Source organism: Bos mutus, chromosome 29 (assembly GCF_027580195.1).
Source record: "Bos mutus isolate GX-2022 chromosome 29, NWIPB_WYAK_1.1, whole genome shotgun sequence".
In the NCBI taxonomy this organism is placed as follows: Eukaryota; Metazoa; Chordata; class Mammalia; order Artiodactyla; family Bovidae; genus Bos; species Bos mutus.
This window is the reverse complement of record NC_091645.1, coordinates 31,768,165-31,787,426: the sequence shown is the minus strand read 5'-3', so window position 1 is coordinate 31,787,426 and position 19,262 is coordinate 31,768,165. Positions and strand designations below refer to the sequence as shown.

General features: G+C 36.7%; 1 protein-coding gene across 5 annotated transcripts in view; it reads left to right on the top strand.

Annotated features, from left to right (window-relative positions):
• ARHGAP32 (Rho GTPase activating protein 32) overlaps positions 1-19,262 on the top strand; it is a 206,828-nt gene that overhangs the window by 125,122 nt on the left and 62,444 nt on the right. For all 5 annotated transcript variants that reach the window (XM_070365291.1, XM_070365292.1, XM_070365293.1 and 2 more), the window contains 4 exons: positions 5,508-5,645; positions 7,779-7,871; positions 8,738-8,860; positions 10,441-10,518. In XM_070365291.1, coding sequence (XP_070221392.1) covers positions 5,508-5,645; positions 7,779-7,871; positions 8,738-8,860; positions 10,441-10,518 — 432 coding nt within the window. The remainder of the gene's footprint in view (positions 1-5,507; positions 5,646-7,778; positions 7,872-8,737; positions 8,861-10,440; positions 10,519-19,262) is intronic.

Here is a 19,262-nt window from a genome sequence, read left to right as displayed (position 1 = left end):
AGTCCATTCACAACGCACGTGCTGTGCCTGGTGCCCGCGCAGCTCTCAGGAGGCCGTTTAGATGCCAGCTCCACAGAGGGGCTTTCCCTCCCCACCTTGACTGGAGCAGGTTCTTGCTTATTTCTTCATAGCACAGAATTATCATTATTTTATTTTTGTATTTATTACTTAAGGGCTTCCCAGGTGGCTCAATGGTAAAGAAGCTGTCTGCCAAGCAGGAGATGCAGGTTGGATCCCTGGGTTGGGAAGATCCCCTGGTAAAGGAAGTGGCCACCCGCTCCAGTATTCTTGCCTGGAAAATCCTGTGGACAGAGGAGCCTGGAGGGCTATAGTTCATGAGATAGCAAAGGGTTGGACATGATGTAGCGACTAAACGACATAACAATTTATTAACTTAAAAGTAGGATTTTTTTCTTCTCATTTGAAATACATTCTAAGAAGTCAGAGGTTTGATGGTCCTTTCTCTGTTGCATTTAATACTTACTGCAGGGCTTGGTACTATGTAGATGTTCAGTAAATATCTGGTGAATGAATGAGAGAAAGAAAAATTTTGTCTTAGGAATTTGATCTTATATACACTGGGATTTTTCTTTTTTCTCATTCTTTATCATCTTTGTTAAGAATTGTTGATTTTTGTTATCCTTGGAGAGCAATACTTACTGATATATTATTCAGGTTAGAAATTAGCTGCAAATTAAAATTTAGACATGAATAATGAATTTTTTTGTTTTGTTCTTTATAATAAATAATTGAATTTCTAAAATATTATGATCATTTACTTTATTCAGCCTATTTGGAAATTGCATGATTAAGGTTGTTTTTTTACATATAAAATTTAAAGTTCTTCTTCCATATCCACTAAAAAGATAGGTATTTTACTGATTTTAGAATTTTACTCAGTGACTTTAAAGCAACTTGAGAGGATTTGAAAATTATGTTTTAAGCTTTTAATTTCCTGCATGTAAATCTGTATTAAAGAGCAGACATTTTACTTGCACAGGAACAGTTTTTAAAAGTTGAAAGAAATCAGTTTATTGATATATGAGGAAAGCAATTTTGAAATCCAGTCCCCAGTCTTTACCTTTTGAGTCTCTGAAGGCTCTTGCCTTTATGTGGTTGCTTGTTGATATTTATTTCTTTGAGCAAGACTCTCCAGAGAGAAGAGAACATGATTACTTTTTATAAATTTAATAAACTTGATTTTTTTTTGGACTAATTTTAGGTTCATAGCAAAATTGAGCGGAAAATACAAGGTACCCATGTATCCCTTGTCCTCATACATGCACTTCCTTCTCCACTGTGGACATCCTCCCACTAATGTGGTACATCATTTCAACAGATGAGCCTCCATGGACACACCATTGTCATAGGGGTTCACTCATGGTGTTGTTCATTCTCTGGGTTTGGATAAATTTAAAACATGTATCCACCATTATAGTGTGCAGAATAGTTTCACTAGCCTTTGAATTCTCTGTGCTCTACCTATTCATCTCTCACTGCTCCCTAGCCCCTGGCAACCACCAATTTTTTTTTTTTAATTGTCTACATAGTTTTGTATTTTTTATGGTGTCCTATGGTTGGAATCATATAATATATTGCCTTTTCAGGATGGTAGATTCTTGCTTATTTCTTCATAGCACAGAATTATCATTATTTTATTTTTGTATTTAAGAGCTTAATTTTGCAACTTTTTTGGGGCTTCCCAGGTGGCTCAATGGTAAACAGTCTGTCTGCCATGCAGGAGACTTTGACAAAGTTCCATGTCTTACCTCGTTTTAGTGCTGAGTCATAGTCCATTGTCTGGATGTACCAAAATTTATTTATCAGTTCACCAGCTAATGGACGTGTCGGTTGCATCCAGGCTTTGGCAATTTTTAATAAAGCTGCTGTAAACCTTTGTGTGTAGATTTGTGTGTGGACATAACTTTTCAACTCATTTGGGTAAACACCACAGAGTGCAATTGCTGGATCCTTTGGTAAAACAGAGTATGAGTAATTTTGTAAGAAAGTGATAAGTCTATGAAAGAAGCCGTACCATTTTGAATTCCTACCAGCAAGAAAGGAAATTCCTGTTATGTAATAGGAATTTATATAACATCGTTTGGTGTTATCAGTATTCTGGATTTTTGCTACTGTATTAGGTATGTACTGATATCTTCTTGTTTATATTTGCCCTGCCCTGATGACATATGATGTGGAGTGTCTTTTCATATGCTTATTTGCCATCTATATATCTTTCTGGTAAGGTGTCCATTTTTAAATCAGTTTTTTGTTTTCTTATTGTTGATTTTTAAGAGTTCTTTGCATATTTTGCTTAATAATCCCTTATCAATAGTATGTTTTTTGCCAGTAATTCTCCCACGTCTGTGGCTTTTCTTTTCATTCTTTTGACAGGGCAGAAAATTTTAATTTCAGTGAAGTCAAGCTTATCAGTTCTTTTTTTTTTCATGGATTTTACATTTGCTCTTATTTCTAAAGAAAGGCATCACCAAACCCAAGGTTGTCTATATTTGCTCCTATGCTCTATTCTAAGAGTTTCATGGTTTTGTATCTTATTAAGGTCTTTTTGAATTCGTTTTTGTCCATGTCTAGATTTATTTTTGTGTGTGTGGATGTTCAGTTGTTCCAGCATCATTTGTTGAAAATTTAAAACAAAACAAAATTGTCGTTTCTCCATTGTATCGCCTTTGCTTTTTTATAAACACCAGTTGACTGTATTTAAGTGAGTCCGTGTCTGGGCTTTCTGTTCTGTTTCATTTATGTGTATGTCTCTTCCTTTGCCAGTACCATATTGTTTTGATTATTGTAACTTTATGGTAAGTCTTGAAGTCCTCCATACATTAGTCCTCCAACTTTATTCTTCTTCAATATTGTGTTAGCTATTTTGAGTCTTTTGCCACTCTGCATACACTTTAGAATCAGTTGGTCAATATATGGAAAAATAACTTGTGGGGATTTTGTCTGGGGAAGCATTATGAATCTATAGATCAAGTTGGGAAGAATTAACATCTTGGCAATACTGAGTCTTCCTGTTCACGAACATGGTACATCTCTCCACATTTAGTCCTTTGACTTCTTTCACCAGAGTTTTGTAGTTTACCTCATGTAGATCTTCTATATATTTTGTTAGATTTATACCTAAGTATTTCATTTTGGGGGTGGTTATATAAATGGTACTGTGTTTTTAGTTTCAGACCCCACCTGTTTATTGCCTGGTATATAGGAAAGCAGTTGGTTTTTGTTTATTAGCCTTGTATCGTGCTATTTTGCTATAATCAGTTACTAGTTCTAGAAGTTTTTTGTTGTTGCTTTGTGTTTTCTACCTAGACGATCATGTCATGTGTCTATAAAGGCAGTTTTATTTCTTCCTTCCCAATCTGTGTATCTTTTACTTCCTTTCCTTGTCTTATTGCATTAGCTAGGAATTTCATACAGTTTTTAAAAGCAGTGATGAGAGAGGATATCCTTGCCTTGTTCCTAATCTTAGTTGGAAAGCTTCAAACTTCTCACCAAAAATCAGTTCCGTTTCTATGAACTATAATAACAGACTACTAGAAAGAGAAATTAAGAAAGCAATTCCACAATTGCATCAAAAATAATAAAATACCTAGGAATAAATTTAACCTAGGAGGTAAAAGATCTATTATTTTGTAATAACCTATAATGGAAAATAGTCTGAAAAAATAATACATATAGTATAACTGAATCACTTTGCTGTACAACTGAAACTAACACAATACTATAAATCCAACTATATTTCAACTTTTAAAAATCCAGAGCTTTGAAATAAAAAGTCACCATCTGTTTAATCTCTTTGATAGAAATATACATATGTTAAAATAATTTTGATAATTTTCTGATATTTGAAGGGTTGCATAATTTTTGAAATACATGTGTGAAAGAAAAAATATTTGTAACTATGCAATAGGTTGTTTTTCTTTTTCTCTGCCGTATTGTTCATTTTTATTTATTTTTATTTTTGCCTTCCCGAAGGAACAAGTATTTAACCCACTGTTGTGACTCAGAAATGCTTTGGGTAGATGGCAGCTGTAGAAGTGAGAAAACAAAGGAGTTTACTTGAGCAAAGAGTAAAAGAAAAACTTTGCATAGTAGAAGAACAGCACTTAAAAATCATGTAGGCAAGAAAAGGAGCATTTTACAAATGGAAGAAATGCAAGTAATTGAGCATAACTGGAAGCAAAGAAAGAGCATTAAGGAGTAGTGAGTGGGATCACACTGCAGATTTAGACAAGTCCAGATGATGCAAGTCCTCACATGTGCAATTATGTTTGGATTTGATTGATCAGTGGTTCCCAAATCAGGCTGATCATCAGATTAACTGGATCCCATTCCAGAGTTACTGAACTAGCAGTTCTTAAAATTGGGACCCAGGGACTGTTCTTCAAATTTTCTGCCACATCTGTTCTCTTATTTCATTCTAACAACCCCTCTGAAAGACGGAGATGGTATTGCTCTCTGTGTAATGGAGAATTGCAGTCCAAAGTAGGATTAGGCATATTTATCCTGTTGGTTATGGGCAGTACCTGTGTTTAGAATTCAGCCTCTCTCCCGTGAAGTGGTACCTTCTGCTTCTGCCCTATCTGGTGGAGGCAAATGGAAAGGAGCTACATTAGAGATTTTTCTTCATTTCTGAGACGGTTGCTTTCTCTCCCAGTTTCTCCAAATTCTTATGAGACTAAAGCCTCCACATAAAAATTAAACTGTCAAACCAAATGGTGTGTAGTGGAGACCAGTTCATCACTACTGCCCACGGGAGCTTTTGAAGGCCTTCTGTCAGTGTGACCTGACAAGCTCTGTAGTTCATATTAGGGGAGGGGGGTGGAGGAGGATCAGAGGCAGGGAGGTCAGAAGTGATGTGGGTCCTCACATAGCTCAGGCTATGAAGTGATGGATTCGAGAGAAAATTAGAAGACAATATGTGATAAATATGTTCTATGACTAAATTTTCATATCTAATGAGCTTCAGAGCTTAGGCAAGGAAAGGAAGAAAGACCGAAAAGTGGGGAGTTACAGGGGGTTCTAGATACGATAAGCACACCAAATGCCTCTAGATGAGATTTTAATAGTGTTGATTGTCAGTGCTTTTCTAGTGTCAGTAACAGAAAATGTTCATGGTAACTGATCAGTAACCCAATTTTATTTTTCTGTAATTTTTGGTAGTATTCTTCCACACAGAATCATTTAATGGTTCTTTCTGTGGGTTTAAGATTACATGCTATCTTCCTTCTGCCAATTATTATTCCCATGGAGAACCAGTGGGCTTGACCAGTCATAAGAAGAGGTTTAGTGGACAGTTCTAGCTCATTTTCCATTATTAATGCTTTAATGTATAACTCGCTAGAGGGTTTTGGAGTTTAACTGTTTACTGTCAAATTAATTAGTAAATATAAAATCTCATGAATAGCCTATCATTATGGAATAAAGCCTGATACATGACCACTCCCAATAGAGACAAATTATAGTAGTCTTTTTTTTCTTATTCGTAGGGCAAAAGTTGGATTGTTAAAAGAAGTTATGAAGATTTTCGGGTACTTGATAAACATCTTCATCTGTGTATTTATGACCGACGATTCTCCCAGCTCTCAGAGCTTCCCCGTTCTGATGCTCTTAAGGACAGTCCAGAGGTAAGCATTCAGTACTTTGCAGAAGTAACCACTATTATGTAAATCAGCAGAAAATTTTTGCTGGTATACTAAGTAAAAGCTTATTTTGAGCACTCAGGAAGATTCATGGGATTATTTATTTCTTAAAATAGTAGAAAAATTAGTGATATTTTAGGATATTTAAAATAGGTTTGTTGTATAATTTTATAAAAAGAAACTCATATCTTAATATACAAGTAGGTGATATATATGAGCAGATCATTTTTCAAAGAGAATATAAACTATAGAAGCAAAAATATGGAAAAATGTTGACCTCACTAGTAATCAAAGACGTGCATATTCAAACGATGCTGTTTATTCAGTTGATGATGGCAGGCTGTGTCCATGCACTTATTTCCATGCCTGTCAAAATTTTCTAGTAAAAGTATAGAGCGGGTTTTTTTTTTTTTTAATTTAAGAGGAAGGAGATTCTTTTATAACATTAGAAAATGAAAATAACCATCAGGGAGTCCAAAATTGTGAGGAATCTTGAAGAGTGGATGGGATAAGATTTATGGGGGTAAGAAAATACAGTTTGAGCAACTTCTACAGGAACATGCAGAGGGACAGGTAAACTAGAAATCTTCAGTTTTTATTCAGTAAAAACTAAATAAATGAAGTAACAGAAGAGCAAACAGAGGGCTTTCAGAAGCGTGATTACCATCCTTAGAGAAAGCAAGGCAGTCACACTCATGGAATAAGAATAGAGTTTATAAAAATAAAATAATCAGAGATCTTAGAAATGAACATATGGTCATTTAAGTTAATTTTAATAATAACAAACATTAATAGCCGGACGACATGCAAAATGGACTTAGATGAAGAGAGAATTAGTGAGCAGGAAGGGCAAACTCTGTAAGAACACAGCCCCAAGGGGATAAAAAGTTGCGAGAGAATAGTCAAGAGTCCCAGAGAATAGATCCAGAAGTTCCCACAAGTTCCTGCTGCTTTATAGGAGTTATTATAGGAAGAGAGAGTGGATGGAAGTAGCTGGTTTAGTCACTAAGTCGTGTTCGACTCTTGCCACCTCGTGGACTGTAGCCTGCCAGGCTCCTCTGTGCCTGGGATTCTCCAGGCAATAATAGTGGAGTGGGTTGCCATTTCCTTCTCCAAAAACATGTTTCCCTAAATTAAAAAAGAGCCTATTTTCAGATTAAATCAGTCCATTAAGTGTTAAATATAATAACATCTAGAAACACTGTAAAATTTCAAAATGCCAAAAGCAGAGAGGAAACCCAAAAAGCCTCCAGAGAGCAAAAAGGAGATTTTTCTCAAAGGAACACAGAATGTACTGGCATTAGACTGCTTAGCAGCCACAGTGGATGCTTGAGAACAGTACAAGTCCGGAGGGGAAAACCCTTCCAAATCTGTAATTAATTCCTGGGCAATTACATAGTAGAGGCAAAGTAGAGGCTCCAGTCATGCAAGAACTGCCACTGTGGCAAAGCCTCAGGAATGTCCTGAAACCACAGATTCTGTCGTATGATAGAAAATCTGGATGTCTCTCTGCCTCCATTTCCCTTCTCTGTCTGTCTGTTGGTTTTTCTTTCTCAGACTGTCTCAGAACATGACCGCTCCCAACAGGTACCGGGTTCTTGTCTCTTTGTAAAATAGCAGCCAAACGGAGCTGAAATTAGGAGTTCCTGATTCCTGCAGCAACTCCTGTTAGGCTACTGTTGGGTCCCATGCCTGGACCATCAGCTGACTTGAGGTGAAGGATCACGCATGAGCAGTCCTGCCATGGCTAGGTGGCGAAGACTGCAGCAGGCCTTGGAGAAAGTTTCAGAGTAGTGGGGAGAAGCTGGCAAGGAAAGTAATTATGTCTGTGCTATCATTTTACATTTTCAGTACACAAATAGAAAAAAAAGGCAACCAAATTAGAAGCTGTATGACCCCTGATGATGAGGGGCCGAAGTGAAAGTCCTGCAACAGATAGGGAATTATGTAAGTGCCCTTCGTGTCAGTTCCTGGAGCTGTGAAGCTTCTGTGAAGAACCTCTGTGACTATGAAAATGCCTGAAAATCTGCAGATTTTTTTCTCCCAGAAACAACCAGTTTACACCAGTTTCTTTAACAGTGAGAAACTGTTACCACTGAATCTTCTCTTTTTCTTTAGTCGGTCACTCAGATGCTTATGGCTTACCTGTCCCGCCTTTCAGCTATTGCTGGGAACAAGATCAACTGTGGACCTGCCCTTACTTGGATGGAGGTATTAATCTAGTTCACTCTTTATTAGAGTTAATTACCTACGAAAGAAATGCCATGTGAATTTTCGTAGCTACTGAGTCTCAGGAACTGAATAAGTGGGGCTTATTCATGTCTTCTGGAAGATAGATATGGTACATTAAATATTTTTATCTCAAACCTTTTTTGATAATCCAGGAAGCTAGTTTTAATATTATTTTATGAATCAGAATGACACCTGTTGTTTTGGTGTTCAATATATTCATGTTTATACATTTAGCAAGGTGTGTGTATATATATATATATTTAATTGACTTAGTAATGAAAATAGTTTTTAGTCATTTAGAAACAAGAGACAATTAAACCCTTTTAAAGGATCTGATTTAAGAATGTCTTGAGTGATAGAGTATCCAGTTAGTATGTTAGATTTTTTCCTTTAATTTGCATAGGTAGAGTTACTTTATTCTCTAAGTGAAAATTGGGAAGATGATGAAAAGTAGAAAGAATAGAACTTAGAGCCAGTACAACTTGCATTGAGATCTTGTTTTTTCATTATTGGCCGTGTAATCTGGGACAAATTATTTAATCTTCTGTAATTTACATAACCTCTTTTAGCTTTAGCATCTTCATTGTTAGGTATTGATAATGATGATAAGTATCTTTTAAAGTTGTGAAGATTCAATTATATATATAATATATGTACAATACAATGATATGATACGTACAATACATGTACAATAATATTGACAATGGTATATAGTAAGTAGTGTTTTTTTCTTAAGATTCTTTGGGTTATAGTTTTGCTAAATCGAGTTGAGTTATATAGATACACCAAGAAACTTGCAAGTCCCGTGTCTTTAACCATCTCATAGTACATTTTCTTTGTTCTAGATTGATAACAAGGGAAATCACCTTCTAGTTCATGAAGAATCCTCGATTAACACTCCTGCTGTTGGTGCTGCCCATGTTATCAAGAGGTACACCGCTCGGGCCCCAGATGAATTGACCTTAGAGGTAAGTGACCAAAGATGCTCTGTGTTAGCTCAGTCTGTGCTGCCTTTCTAGCCTCATCTTTGTGTCAATCATTTACTTAACAAAAAGCACCAGGTGTTTCTGCCCATTATTGTCTTTCAGCCTGGTATGCCATCTATTTTTATTTTAAGGACTATACTCATTCTTAAAAATTCAGCTTAAATGTCCCCCATTTTTTCTAGGAAGTCTCCTTGATTTTCTTCCTTCTACTCCAAGAAATACATACCCCACTTCTTCCCTACCCCTCGCTCTGCCCCCCTAACCCCTGCCCAGAGCCTGCACTGAATGTCATTCTGAGCTATTCTCAAGGCTTATCTCTGAGAGGTCACTTATTTCATTCAATCAAAGTTGTTCTCCTGTGTTTGTGTCTGTGAGCTTCTTGAAAGCCAGATCCTCTTGTCTTTTGTCCTTTTTTTTTGCACCTAAAAACAATACCCAGTGATACTTTTTTTTCATTGTTCATAGACTGAGGTAAAGATCAGATGAAAAGTGAAATGAACATTTCTTGCTATCAGATGCAAAAAAGAGGGGATTTAAGTTTCTTCTGTTAATACTGACTGATGAGAGATCAAAAGAAAATGCTGGCAAGTTATTCAATTTAAGAGGAAAAAAGTGTACATTTTTATTGTACAGAATTCAAACACTTCTCAACTAAATTTTTAGCTCTATACACAAAGAATCCTTGATCTTGAAAGATACCGTGTCTGTTAGCAAATATGGTTTTGTGAAGAGGACATTCATGACTGGAAAAATTAGTCATGAATATAACACAAAAATTTGTGAAGCAATATTGTGTACATCAGCAACATTGTTCTAAAGTGCCTAACTGGTTTATCACAGAGATCATCACTTATTTTGAATGAAGAATACAACTTCCTTTAAGTATATTATTAGCAATTATTCTTGCTATTTTTATACTTAGGATGTTGTAAAAGTTTGTATAAACTCATTAGTTTGTCTTTTAGGGTGAACAAAGTCAGCTGCTCAGTGGGAATGTTATATATTGAACCGCCTTTCAAAAGAAATGTAGCTGTCATTCAATTTTCCATGTACTAAGAATAACTCAGTAATTGTAGACATCTTAGAGCATTCCTATATAATGAAATAAGATACGTCAATTGCTCAGCCCAGTGCCTGGCACATGGCAAGTAGCTCACTGAGTGTATTAATAGAAACTGTTGTTGTTCTAAAAATGATAATTTAAAATTTCCTTTTATAAGTGGATCTGATCACCTTTAGTAACAGCAGTAACAGTATTTTAACTCTGTGATGATGCCTAGTGTTAAAAAATCTCACACTGTCAATCAGGCTTTCTGAAGTTACTACACATGTTACTTGGACCAGTCTTTGTGCTGCTTAACTTCTTGTAAACCTCTCCTTTACAAATGGTTAAGATTATTAAAGTCTTTACAGAAAGAAATATTAATGTTTTTCCAGAAATAATGATCCAGAGAATAAGATACAGTTCAGATTTAAAGTTTTACAGTTTAGATTTAAATTTTAGGCAGATGATTGCTTTACAATTTGATTAAAAACATTTCACTTAAAATGTTTTTTCCTAGGTGGGAGACATTGTTTCTGTTATTGACATGCCCCCAAAAGTGTTAAGCACATGGTGGAGAGGCAAGCATGGATTTCAGGTACGCAACAAAGAATTCGGTGTGGAAAATTCAAAGAATGTGTTCTCTTTCGATAGTGTTTCTGTTTACAGTGGTGTGCTGGCAAGGGACTTCGTTATCAGAAATTTTGTCTGCAGTGATAAAAAAAAATGTGGATGACGTTAGACTTGGGTTTCATTTTCTAGTTACTGCTGTGGAAGATCTCCTCTTCTGTCCCACAAAGTGGACTAGCTGAAGTGTGAGCAGAGCCACCTGCCTGCTGACCCCTTTTAGATTATCGGGCCTGTAACTCTGGCTCACTTTTCATAGTGGTTTAAAATCATGAATCACATATGTTTTCCCTCTAGACTCAAGTCAGTTTGATCAGTGTTTTTTAATGCATTATAACTGTTAATGTAAACAGTGTGTTAATAGCAGAATAACAGCAGAATCTAAGGCCATCTCTTTCTTTTTCCTTATATGCCTAAGTAATTTGAGATCTGACAACAGCATCTCTTAGGTTGACTGTCACTAATTTCCACAGGGTAGAAAAGTTTCCTTTTAGCTTTTAAAACTATCACTAGAAGAACATCTAAAAATGCCTTAAAATTGTATCCTTAGTATATAACTCGTGGGTTTTAGTTGTCTATTTATAAAAATGTTCCTAAAATGCTGTGTAGATTAAATGCTCATGCTGTACATTTGGAAATGTTAATGGCTATTATATAAATATAGCTTTATATGCATATAAAAACTATTAGGTTTCTATAAAACGTATTTTATGAAAAAAATCATACAGTTTAAAACAGGACAGCATGGTGGCTAAGAACATGGGTTCTGGTGCTGTATCTCTTGGGTCTTAATCTTGTGTTATTTTCAGCAAGTTGCTTTACTTCTCTGTACTTCAGTTTCCCCATTTGTAAAATGGGGATTATAAGATTCTTGTTAATCTCTTAAGATTTTCGAGAAGATTAAATGTGTGAGGATATTTGTAAAGTAGCTAGAGCAGACTTGATGCATATTTCTGACTCAATAAATGTTGATTTTTAAATGTAAATAATTCAAATAAAATTTGATTTGATTTATACCCCAATTTGTTATAAAAGCATACATAACAATTTAATTTGATTAACACCAAATTGATTAACCTTGTATGTTTGTTACCCCACAAATTTTCTCACCTGTAATAATTGCAGTCCTACTTTAGCTGTGCTGATTTCTTAATTGCTATTAACAGTTGGTGCTTCTGATTAAATATAAAACTAAATGGAAAGCTGGTCTTAACCAGCTTTTTATTAAGGGATAAGGGATCCCTTATCTTATTAAGGGATCAATTCTTCATGTTCATAGAAGTGAGCTATAAACGGTAGGGGCCCAAACAGGATCCAAAAGTAAATTTGGCTTTTAAATGACAGTTGTGTTTCAGTCTTGCTGTTGCTTCCTCTCTTACAGTCTTAGACCCGTCACTTGCTTTCTTTGGACTACAGTAGCAGGAGATGAGGGGCTGGGCTTGGCCCTGGGGTAGCTTGGACAGTGGTCTTCCTGGGAATCAAGGCCATTGAGAGCTGCCCACTCTCAGGAGAGAGGGTGGAGGGGAGCAGAGATGTGGGCTGTCGCTTCCCAGGCTGTGGGCCAGCCTTGAGGTGTGCTGCTCTGACCCTGAAGGAGAGTGTTCTGGAGATGTGTTGTCAGCATGTAGGCCCCGAGTCTCCACTGCAGGTCTGCTCTACTCGATGTGTTTCTCATGTGTTATGTGGGCTCCCCTGTTTTTTCCTTAGTCACAGGTATTGTTGTCTCTGGCCAGCTGTCGGGACATGACAGGGTGCAGGTGGCGTGCGGAACCCTTTCCCTTAAGTCCTAGTGAGCTGATGCTGTACAGTTGCTGGCTTGTGACTTTGTTTTATTTTTTATTATTATTTTCAAAATAATTAATAGATTCTTATCATTCAGTACAAACTTACAGAATAATTGACCAGATAATACACAAAGTTTCATATACCATCTATCCCACACACATAGTTTCTCCTATTAACATGTTGCTTTATGTTTTATAATTCACTGAATGGAATTGGCAGAATGCTGATCTGTATTAACCACAAGCTGATGAGCAGAGCTTACCTACAGTGCAGCGTGACCACTGTTTCTAAGAGTGATCTGAGGAACATCAGGGCCAGAATCATATGGATAAGAGTACAAAGTGCTAGTGTCACATCCTCCGCCACAGTGATGAAAACAGTGTTGGGGTTTGCTTTTTGTTACATTTAATGAACCAGTTTTTACACATGATTATTAACTATAATCCGTATTTTCATTAAGACTCACTCTTTGTGATGTCTGTAGTTCTTTGGGTTTTCACAAATGCATAATGACATGGATTGTTCATACAAAGTGATTTCCCTGTGCTTGAAATTTCCTGTGCTCTCACCCATCCATCTTCTCTCCTCCTGATCTCTGACAGGCGCTGATTATTTATTATCTCTATAGTTTGCCTGTTCCAAAGCATCATATAATTGGAATCATACGGTATAATATGGAGCCTTTTCAAACTGGCTTTCAAACTTGGACTTCAGGTTCCTCCAGATCTTTCCATGATTTGATGTTCCTTTTTTATCATTCATTTATCATTCATTGTTATGAATGTGCCATAATTTTGTTTTTCCATCCACTTATTAAAATGCATCTTGGTTGCTTCTAGTTTGGGGCATTTATGAATAATATTGCTGTATATATCCACATGCGTATTTTTGTGTGGAAATGTTTCCAGCTCCTTCAGGTAAATACCATGGAGTGCACTTGCTGTGTTGTATGGTGAGATCATGCTTAGGTTTGTAAGAAACCACCAAACTGTCTTTTAAAGTGGTTGTGCCGTTTTGCCTTCCCACCAGCTGCAGTGGTGATGCTGCTCTGCATTCTCATCTACATTTGATGGTTCTCAGCTGGTTTGTTTTTTCAATCATTCTAATAGGTGTGTGATGGTATTTATTGCATTGTTGTCTGAATTTGCAAATAAAGTCAGTCCAAGGAATGGCATTTACTGATACAGATAAGGGTGTTGTACTGCTGTCTTCATTTCTCTGTTACTAAATAACTCCTTCTACTCTCTCTTCACCTCTGGTTCTCAAACTTTACTTGGTGAGCTTATGATGTGTTGCATAGGGAACGTGTTAAAACGTAAAATCCTGTGACATAAACCCCCAGCTTCTGTCTCAGTGATTGTGGAATAGGATTAAGAGACAGTCTTATCCATGTGATTCTGGCCCCGGTGTTCCTTAGACCACTCTGCTGGAAGCAGTGCTTACTCTGAGCTGTAGGTAAAGTTTGCCAATCAGCTGGTGGTTGATAAAGATCAACATTTTGCCAAGTTCTAGTCTTTATATTGTTTTATCCTAGACCATAATTTAGCTGTGGGAACAGAAGGATTAGTTCATCCATGTTTCTAAATTATACTGTGACTGTGTTTCTTTTCTTAAACTTCTAGGAGTAGGAAGTGTGAAATTATATTAACTATAGTAATTTGAAATTCTGAAATCTTTTACTTGTCTTCTAAAGAGTATATTGAGCCTTTTACCTTTGTTTTCTGAGGAGTTTCATCATATAATGTGTATTTCAGAAAGGGGGGGAAAAAAAACCTCTTTGCTTTTTCTTTCTTGTTAAAAATACATGGCCTTTTTGTGTCTGTCTGTGGACTGTGGTTGGAAATGTGAGGTGAGGTGTCTGGAAGGTCTTTTTTCCCTTACATAACAGGCATATTACAAATGTAAAGTGTTAATGTCTGAGGATTATTTGTTTAGTGCCATGTTCCTCAGAATTTTATCTGAGAGCCATAAGTATCAGAATGACCCGAGAAACATGTTAAAACCGTATACAACTGATCTCTGGAGATGGGGGACAGAAATCTGAATTTCATCAGGTTCCTCAGATGATTATTAAGTATAAAATGTGGGAACCACTGACTCAGCCTCCCTGTGTTTATCCTGTGCAGATAGAGAAAGAATTAAAACACTGCTTAGTGAGTGTTCTCCTTTCCCCCAGAAAACCTCCTAAGACATATTTGGGATGCAGTCAGTCTAATGGATAAAATACCACTTCTAGGGTGACAGAATCCGATTCAGTCACCTTCTCTCGGTTCTCCGCAAGATAGTCAAGGGTCACTGGATTTATTTTCCTAGTTATCCCAGCCTGTCCTGTGAGGTTTCCATGCCCAAACGGCAGACAAGCAGCTCTTCAGCAATAAGCATCCTCTTACCTCGGGAGTTTAACGTGGTTCCAGAAACTTTCAGAAAAACCTTCTTTATCCCACAGGGAAGATGTTTGGAAACCTTGGCTCTTGCAGTAAGTAGTTTAATAGAGGAAGACAGTTCACCCACTTATTTATATGAAGACCATCATTTTATGTGCAGAATTCAAAGCTACACCCTTTTCATTACTCAAAATTAAGTAGAGCAAAATATTTCCTTTCCAGTTAAGTAATAGGAAAATTACATAATTTCTCATGTAGTGTTCACAGGATGCCAAGGGAAGGGGGGTCAGAGTGTGGTGCTGCAAATCCAAGGCGTTGTCACACTTCCTGGTCCTCTTCTGTGTGCTTCCTGTTAATTCTCACACTGCAAAGAAGGTACTTTTACCTCTCTTACTGACAAAGAAACTAAAGCGGAAGAGGACTGAACCACTGCCCTGTTACTATTTCGCTGTTTAGTGTCAGAGTTTAGGTAGAAACTTAGGTATTCTGGGCAAAGAACAGATCATAGTAGTGTTTCGGTGAACCAGTAGTGGCTTCTACTTGTCTACACGTGTGAATCATAGAGTCCTAAAGTAGAAAAAAACAGCAGAGGACCACCTGGTCCTAAACTGTCACCTTGTAATTAAATCAAAGGAATTTGGAAAGATGGTTTTGATTCACAAAGACAGTAAGTCAGTGATATAGCCAGAACATGAGCTTGGTGAGTTCCAATTTTGTATTTCTCCCCCTTAGATCACAAAACATATGTAAATTTTCTGTCTTTATTTTTCTTACTAGTGCCATTAGCAGCTGCCATTAATGTTAAAGAGAAACTAGTTTCTAGATAGCCTTTTGTTAATTTATAACATCAGAATATGTCCTACCAAATGATTCTTAAACATTCAGTTTCATGGAAACTACTGAAAAAATGGCTTACAGAAGTAGTTCTTAGCATCATCAAACCCTACACCCATTTGTTATGATAAATAATTTCTAAAAGCCTTCCTTAGAATTTAGAAATGAAATTTACAAATGACATAACAAGATATAAACACAATTTCAAAAAATATATAATTTTTCATATATAAAAGAAATAAAAGTGAGTTGCATACTTGAAATACACAGTTGTGTATACTAGGGACAACTTCATGGAAGTCTTGTTACTTCAAATGTAGTGTGCAGACCAGTAGCATTAACCTCAATCACAAAATAGAATAAAACTTACTTGTAATAGCATCAAAACTATGAATTACTTCGGGATGTATCAGAAGAAAGATACAAACGATCTGTGTACTGAAAACTACAAGGCATTTCTGAGATAAAGAATATTTTAAAAACGAGAGATATACACCCTGTATATAGGTTGGAAGGCTTTATATTGTTAAAATGTCATCTCAAATTGATCCCAGTCAAAATCCCAGCAGATTTTTTGTAGAAATCAATACACAGATTTAACAGTTCATATGGAAATACAAAGGACCTAAAAAAGAACAGCCAAAACAAATTTGAAAAAGAAGAGCAAAGTTGGAGAACTAACACTAATTGATTTGAAGACTTAACTGTAAAACTGCAGTAACAAGAGAGTATGGCATTTGGGGAGAGATGGACAAGTCAATCAACAGGACAGACAGAGTCAGAAGTAGACCTACACATTCATGGATGCTTGTTTTCAACAGAGGTTCAATGTCCGTTCAGTGAAGAAAACATGATCTGTTTTACAAATGATGTTGGAACAGTTGGGTATCCATCAGTTCAGTTCAGTCGCTCAGTCATATCTGACTCTTGGCGACCCCATGAATCACAGCACGCCAGGGCTCCCTGTCTATCACCAACTCCCAGAGTTCACTCAAACTCATGTCCATCGAGTCGGTGATGCCATCCAGCCATCTCATCCTCCATCATGCCCTTCTCCTGCCCCCAATCCCTCCCAGCCTCAGGGTCTTTTCCAATGAGTCAACTCTTCACATGAGGTGGCCAAAGTATTGGAGTTTCAGCTTCAGCATCAGTCCTTCCAATGAACACCCAGGACTGATCTCCTTTAGGATGGACTGGTTGGATCTCCTTGTAGTCCAAGGGACTCTCAAGAGTCCTCCAACACCACAATTCAAAAGCATCAATTCTTCGGCACTCAGCTTTATCCATATACCTTCATAAATCCTTTTATTTATTTCTTGTGCCATCTGCACATATTAACACAAAATAGGTCATGTACCCAAAATGTAAATCTTAAACTAAAAACCTTCTAAAAGAAAACATAGGAGAAACTTTTGTGACTTTGGATTTGGCAAAGATTTCTTAGATGTATTATCAGAACAATTCATAAAATAATAAATTTCATCAAAATTTAACACTGCTGCTCTTTGAAAGGCTTTATTTTTAAGACGATAAAAAGACACATTACAAACTGGGAAAAAATATTTGCAGTGATTATATCTGATCAAGTACTTGTATCCACAACATATAAAGAACTCTCAAAATTCAACATGAAAACAGAACTCAGTTTTTAAAAAATAGCAAATATGGGAACAATTAACAAAGATACATGACAAATAAACCTGTCAAGAGATGTTTAACCACAGTTATCATTAGAGAAATGCAATTAAAATAACAATGAGGCCTTGCTATATACTTATTAGAGCGGCAAGGATGTGGAGGAATTGGAACACTGAGACAGTTGGAGGCAATGTAAGATGCTCCAACCAATTGGAAAACAGTTTGTCAGTGTTTTAAACATATACCAATGGCAAGATCCAGCCATTCCACTCCTAGGTGTTTATCCAAGAGAACAGAAGGTCTGCCTTCATACAGAAACTCACATGACAGTTCATAATAACTATATACGTAATGGCCCCAAGTTGGAAGCAACCCAGTTATCTCATCAGCAAGAGATCAATGAATAAACACACGTGGCATTTACACAATAGAATATTACTAAGCAATAGAAAGGAAGAATTAGTGATAAATACGACAACATGACGATCCTCAAAATAATTAACGCTGAATGAAAGAAAACCAACAACAAAGAGTACATTCTGCATGACTCTATTCATATAAAAGTGTAGGAACTGCAAAGTGATGTGTAGTGTTAGAAACTTTGTTGCCTGTTGAGCAGGGGTAAGGGCTGCTAAAGAGAGGGAGAAATTACAGAGAGTTACAAGGAAACTCTGGAGGTTGATAAATATATTCATAATTTTGAGCGTGGATACAGTTTTATGGGTGTCAACTCATCAAAATGTACATTTTAAATGTGCACAGCTTGTTTGTCAGTTATACCTCAGTAAAAGTGGGAAAGAACTGCAGAAGCATCTGTCTTAACTTTTCTTGTGTCTAATCCTCTGACAGTTTCCATCTCTTCTGCCTCTGTGCCTCTTACATCCATATACTCTTCTTTCTTCTTCATGCCAGACTGGCTCAGGGGAAAACTACCAGACTGAAGGTTCTCTTTCCCTCCTTTAAGCCCATCCCTCAGCCTTGTCTTTTTCTTTTTTTTTTCTGTTAGTATATTTTTATTAGCTACTCCTCTACCCTTATGGATGCTGGATGCTCATCTTTTCTTTTCCTTCCCTCTTCTTCCTAGAGTGGAAATTCATCTTGACTCCTGCCAAGTCTACTGAATTCCTCTCACCTTTCTCAGCCATTTAAATTAGAGCCTTAGAAAATGCTACTTTTACAGAAAGAATAGTACAGGAAACAGAACAATATAATTCATAGATCATATTGTTGTAATTCCAGTCATTTTTAACATTGAGCATTTTGAGTTTATTAGAATTAATTTATATTTGGTAAAATATCGGCTTAAGTATGCACTACACTTTGTCAGGCCTCCTCACTGTGACCCATCCTTCTTGGATGGTCCTGCATGGCATGGTTAATAGCTTCATTGACTTACACAAGCCCCTTTGCCATAACAAGACTGTGAGCCATGAAGTGGCAGAAAATTTAAAATGTTCATTAGCTGTAATTTTAGGGTTAGTTATGTGTATATTTTCAATGGAACACAGTTTCATTTTTTTATGGTTGAAATTTTATAAGAAAATAGAATCTATTGCTTTTCACAAGTACACAGAATTAGGCAGTTAAGATAACTGTCTTACTTAAAAGAGCTACAGTTAGAAGTGCTTTTGGCTTCAAGAAACAAAAGCAAACAGAAAAAGTATCATTGCTGCAGTTGAGTCAGCAGCTTAATGAAGCTAGGCAGAATTATCTAAGCTTCTCTTGGCCTTTTTTTAGGGGTCAGATGATTGCTACTGCTGATCCATTCCCAACACCTGGGTACACAGCAGAAGGAAGAGAACAGCATAGTGACACGTTTTCATGTGACACATTTTCCCTTCTGCCATGGCTACACCCTGAATGCAAGGAATCTGGAAAACTGAGTGTTTAGTTCAGCTGCTGCTGCTGCTAAGTCGCTTCAGTTGTGTCCGACTCTGTGCGACCCCAGAGATGGCAGCACAGCAGGTTCCCCCATCCCTGGGATTCTCCAGGCAAGAACACTGGAGTGGGTTGCCATTTCCTTCTCCAATGCATGAAACTGAAAAGTGAAAGTGAAGTTGCTCAGTCGTGTCTG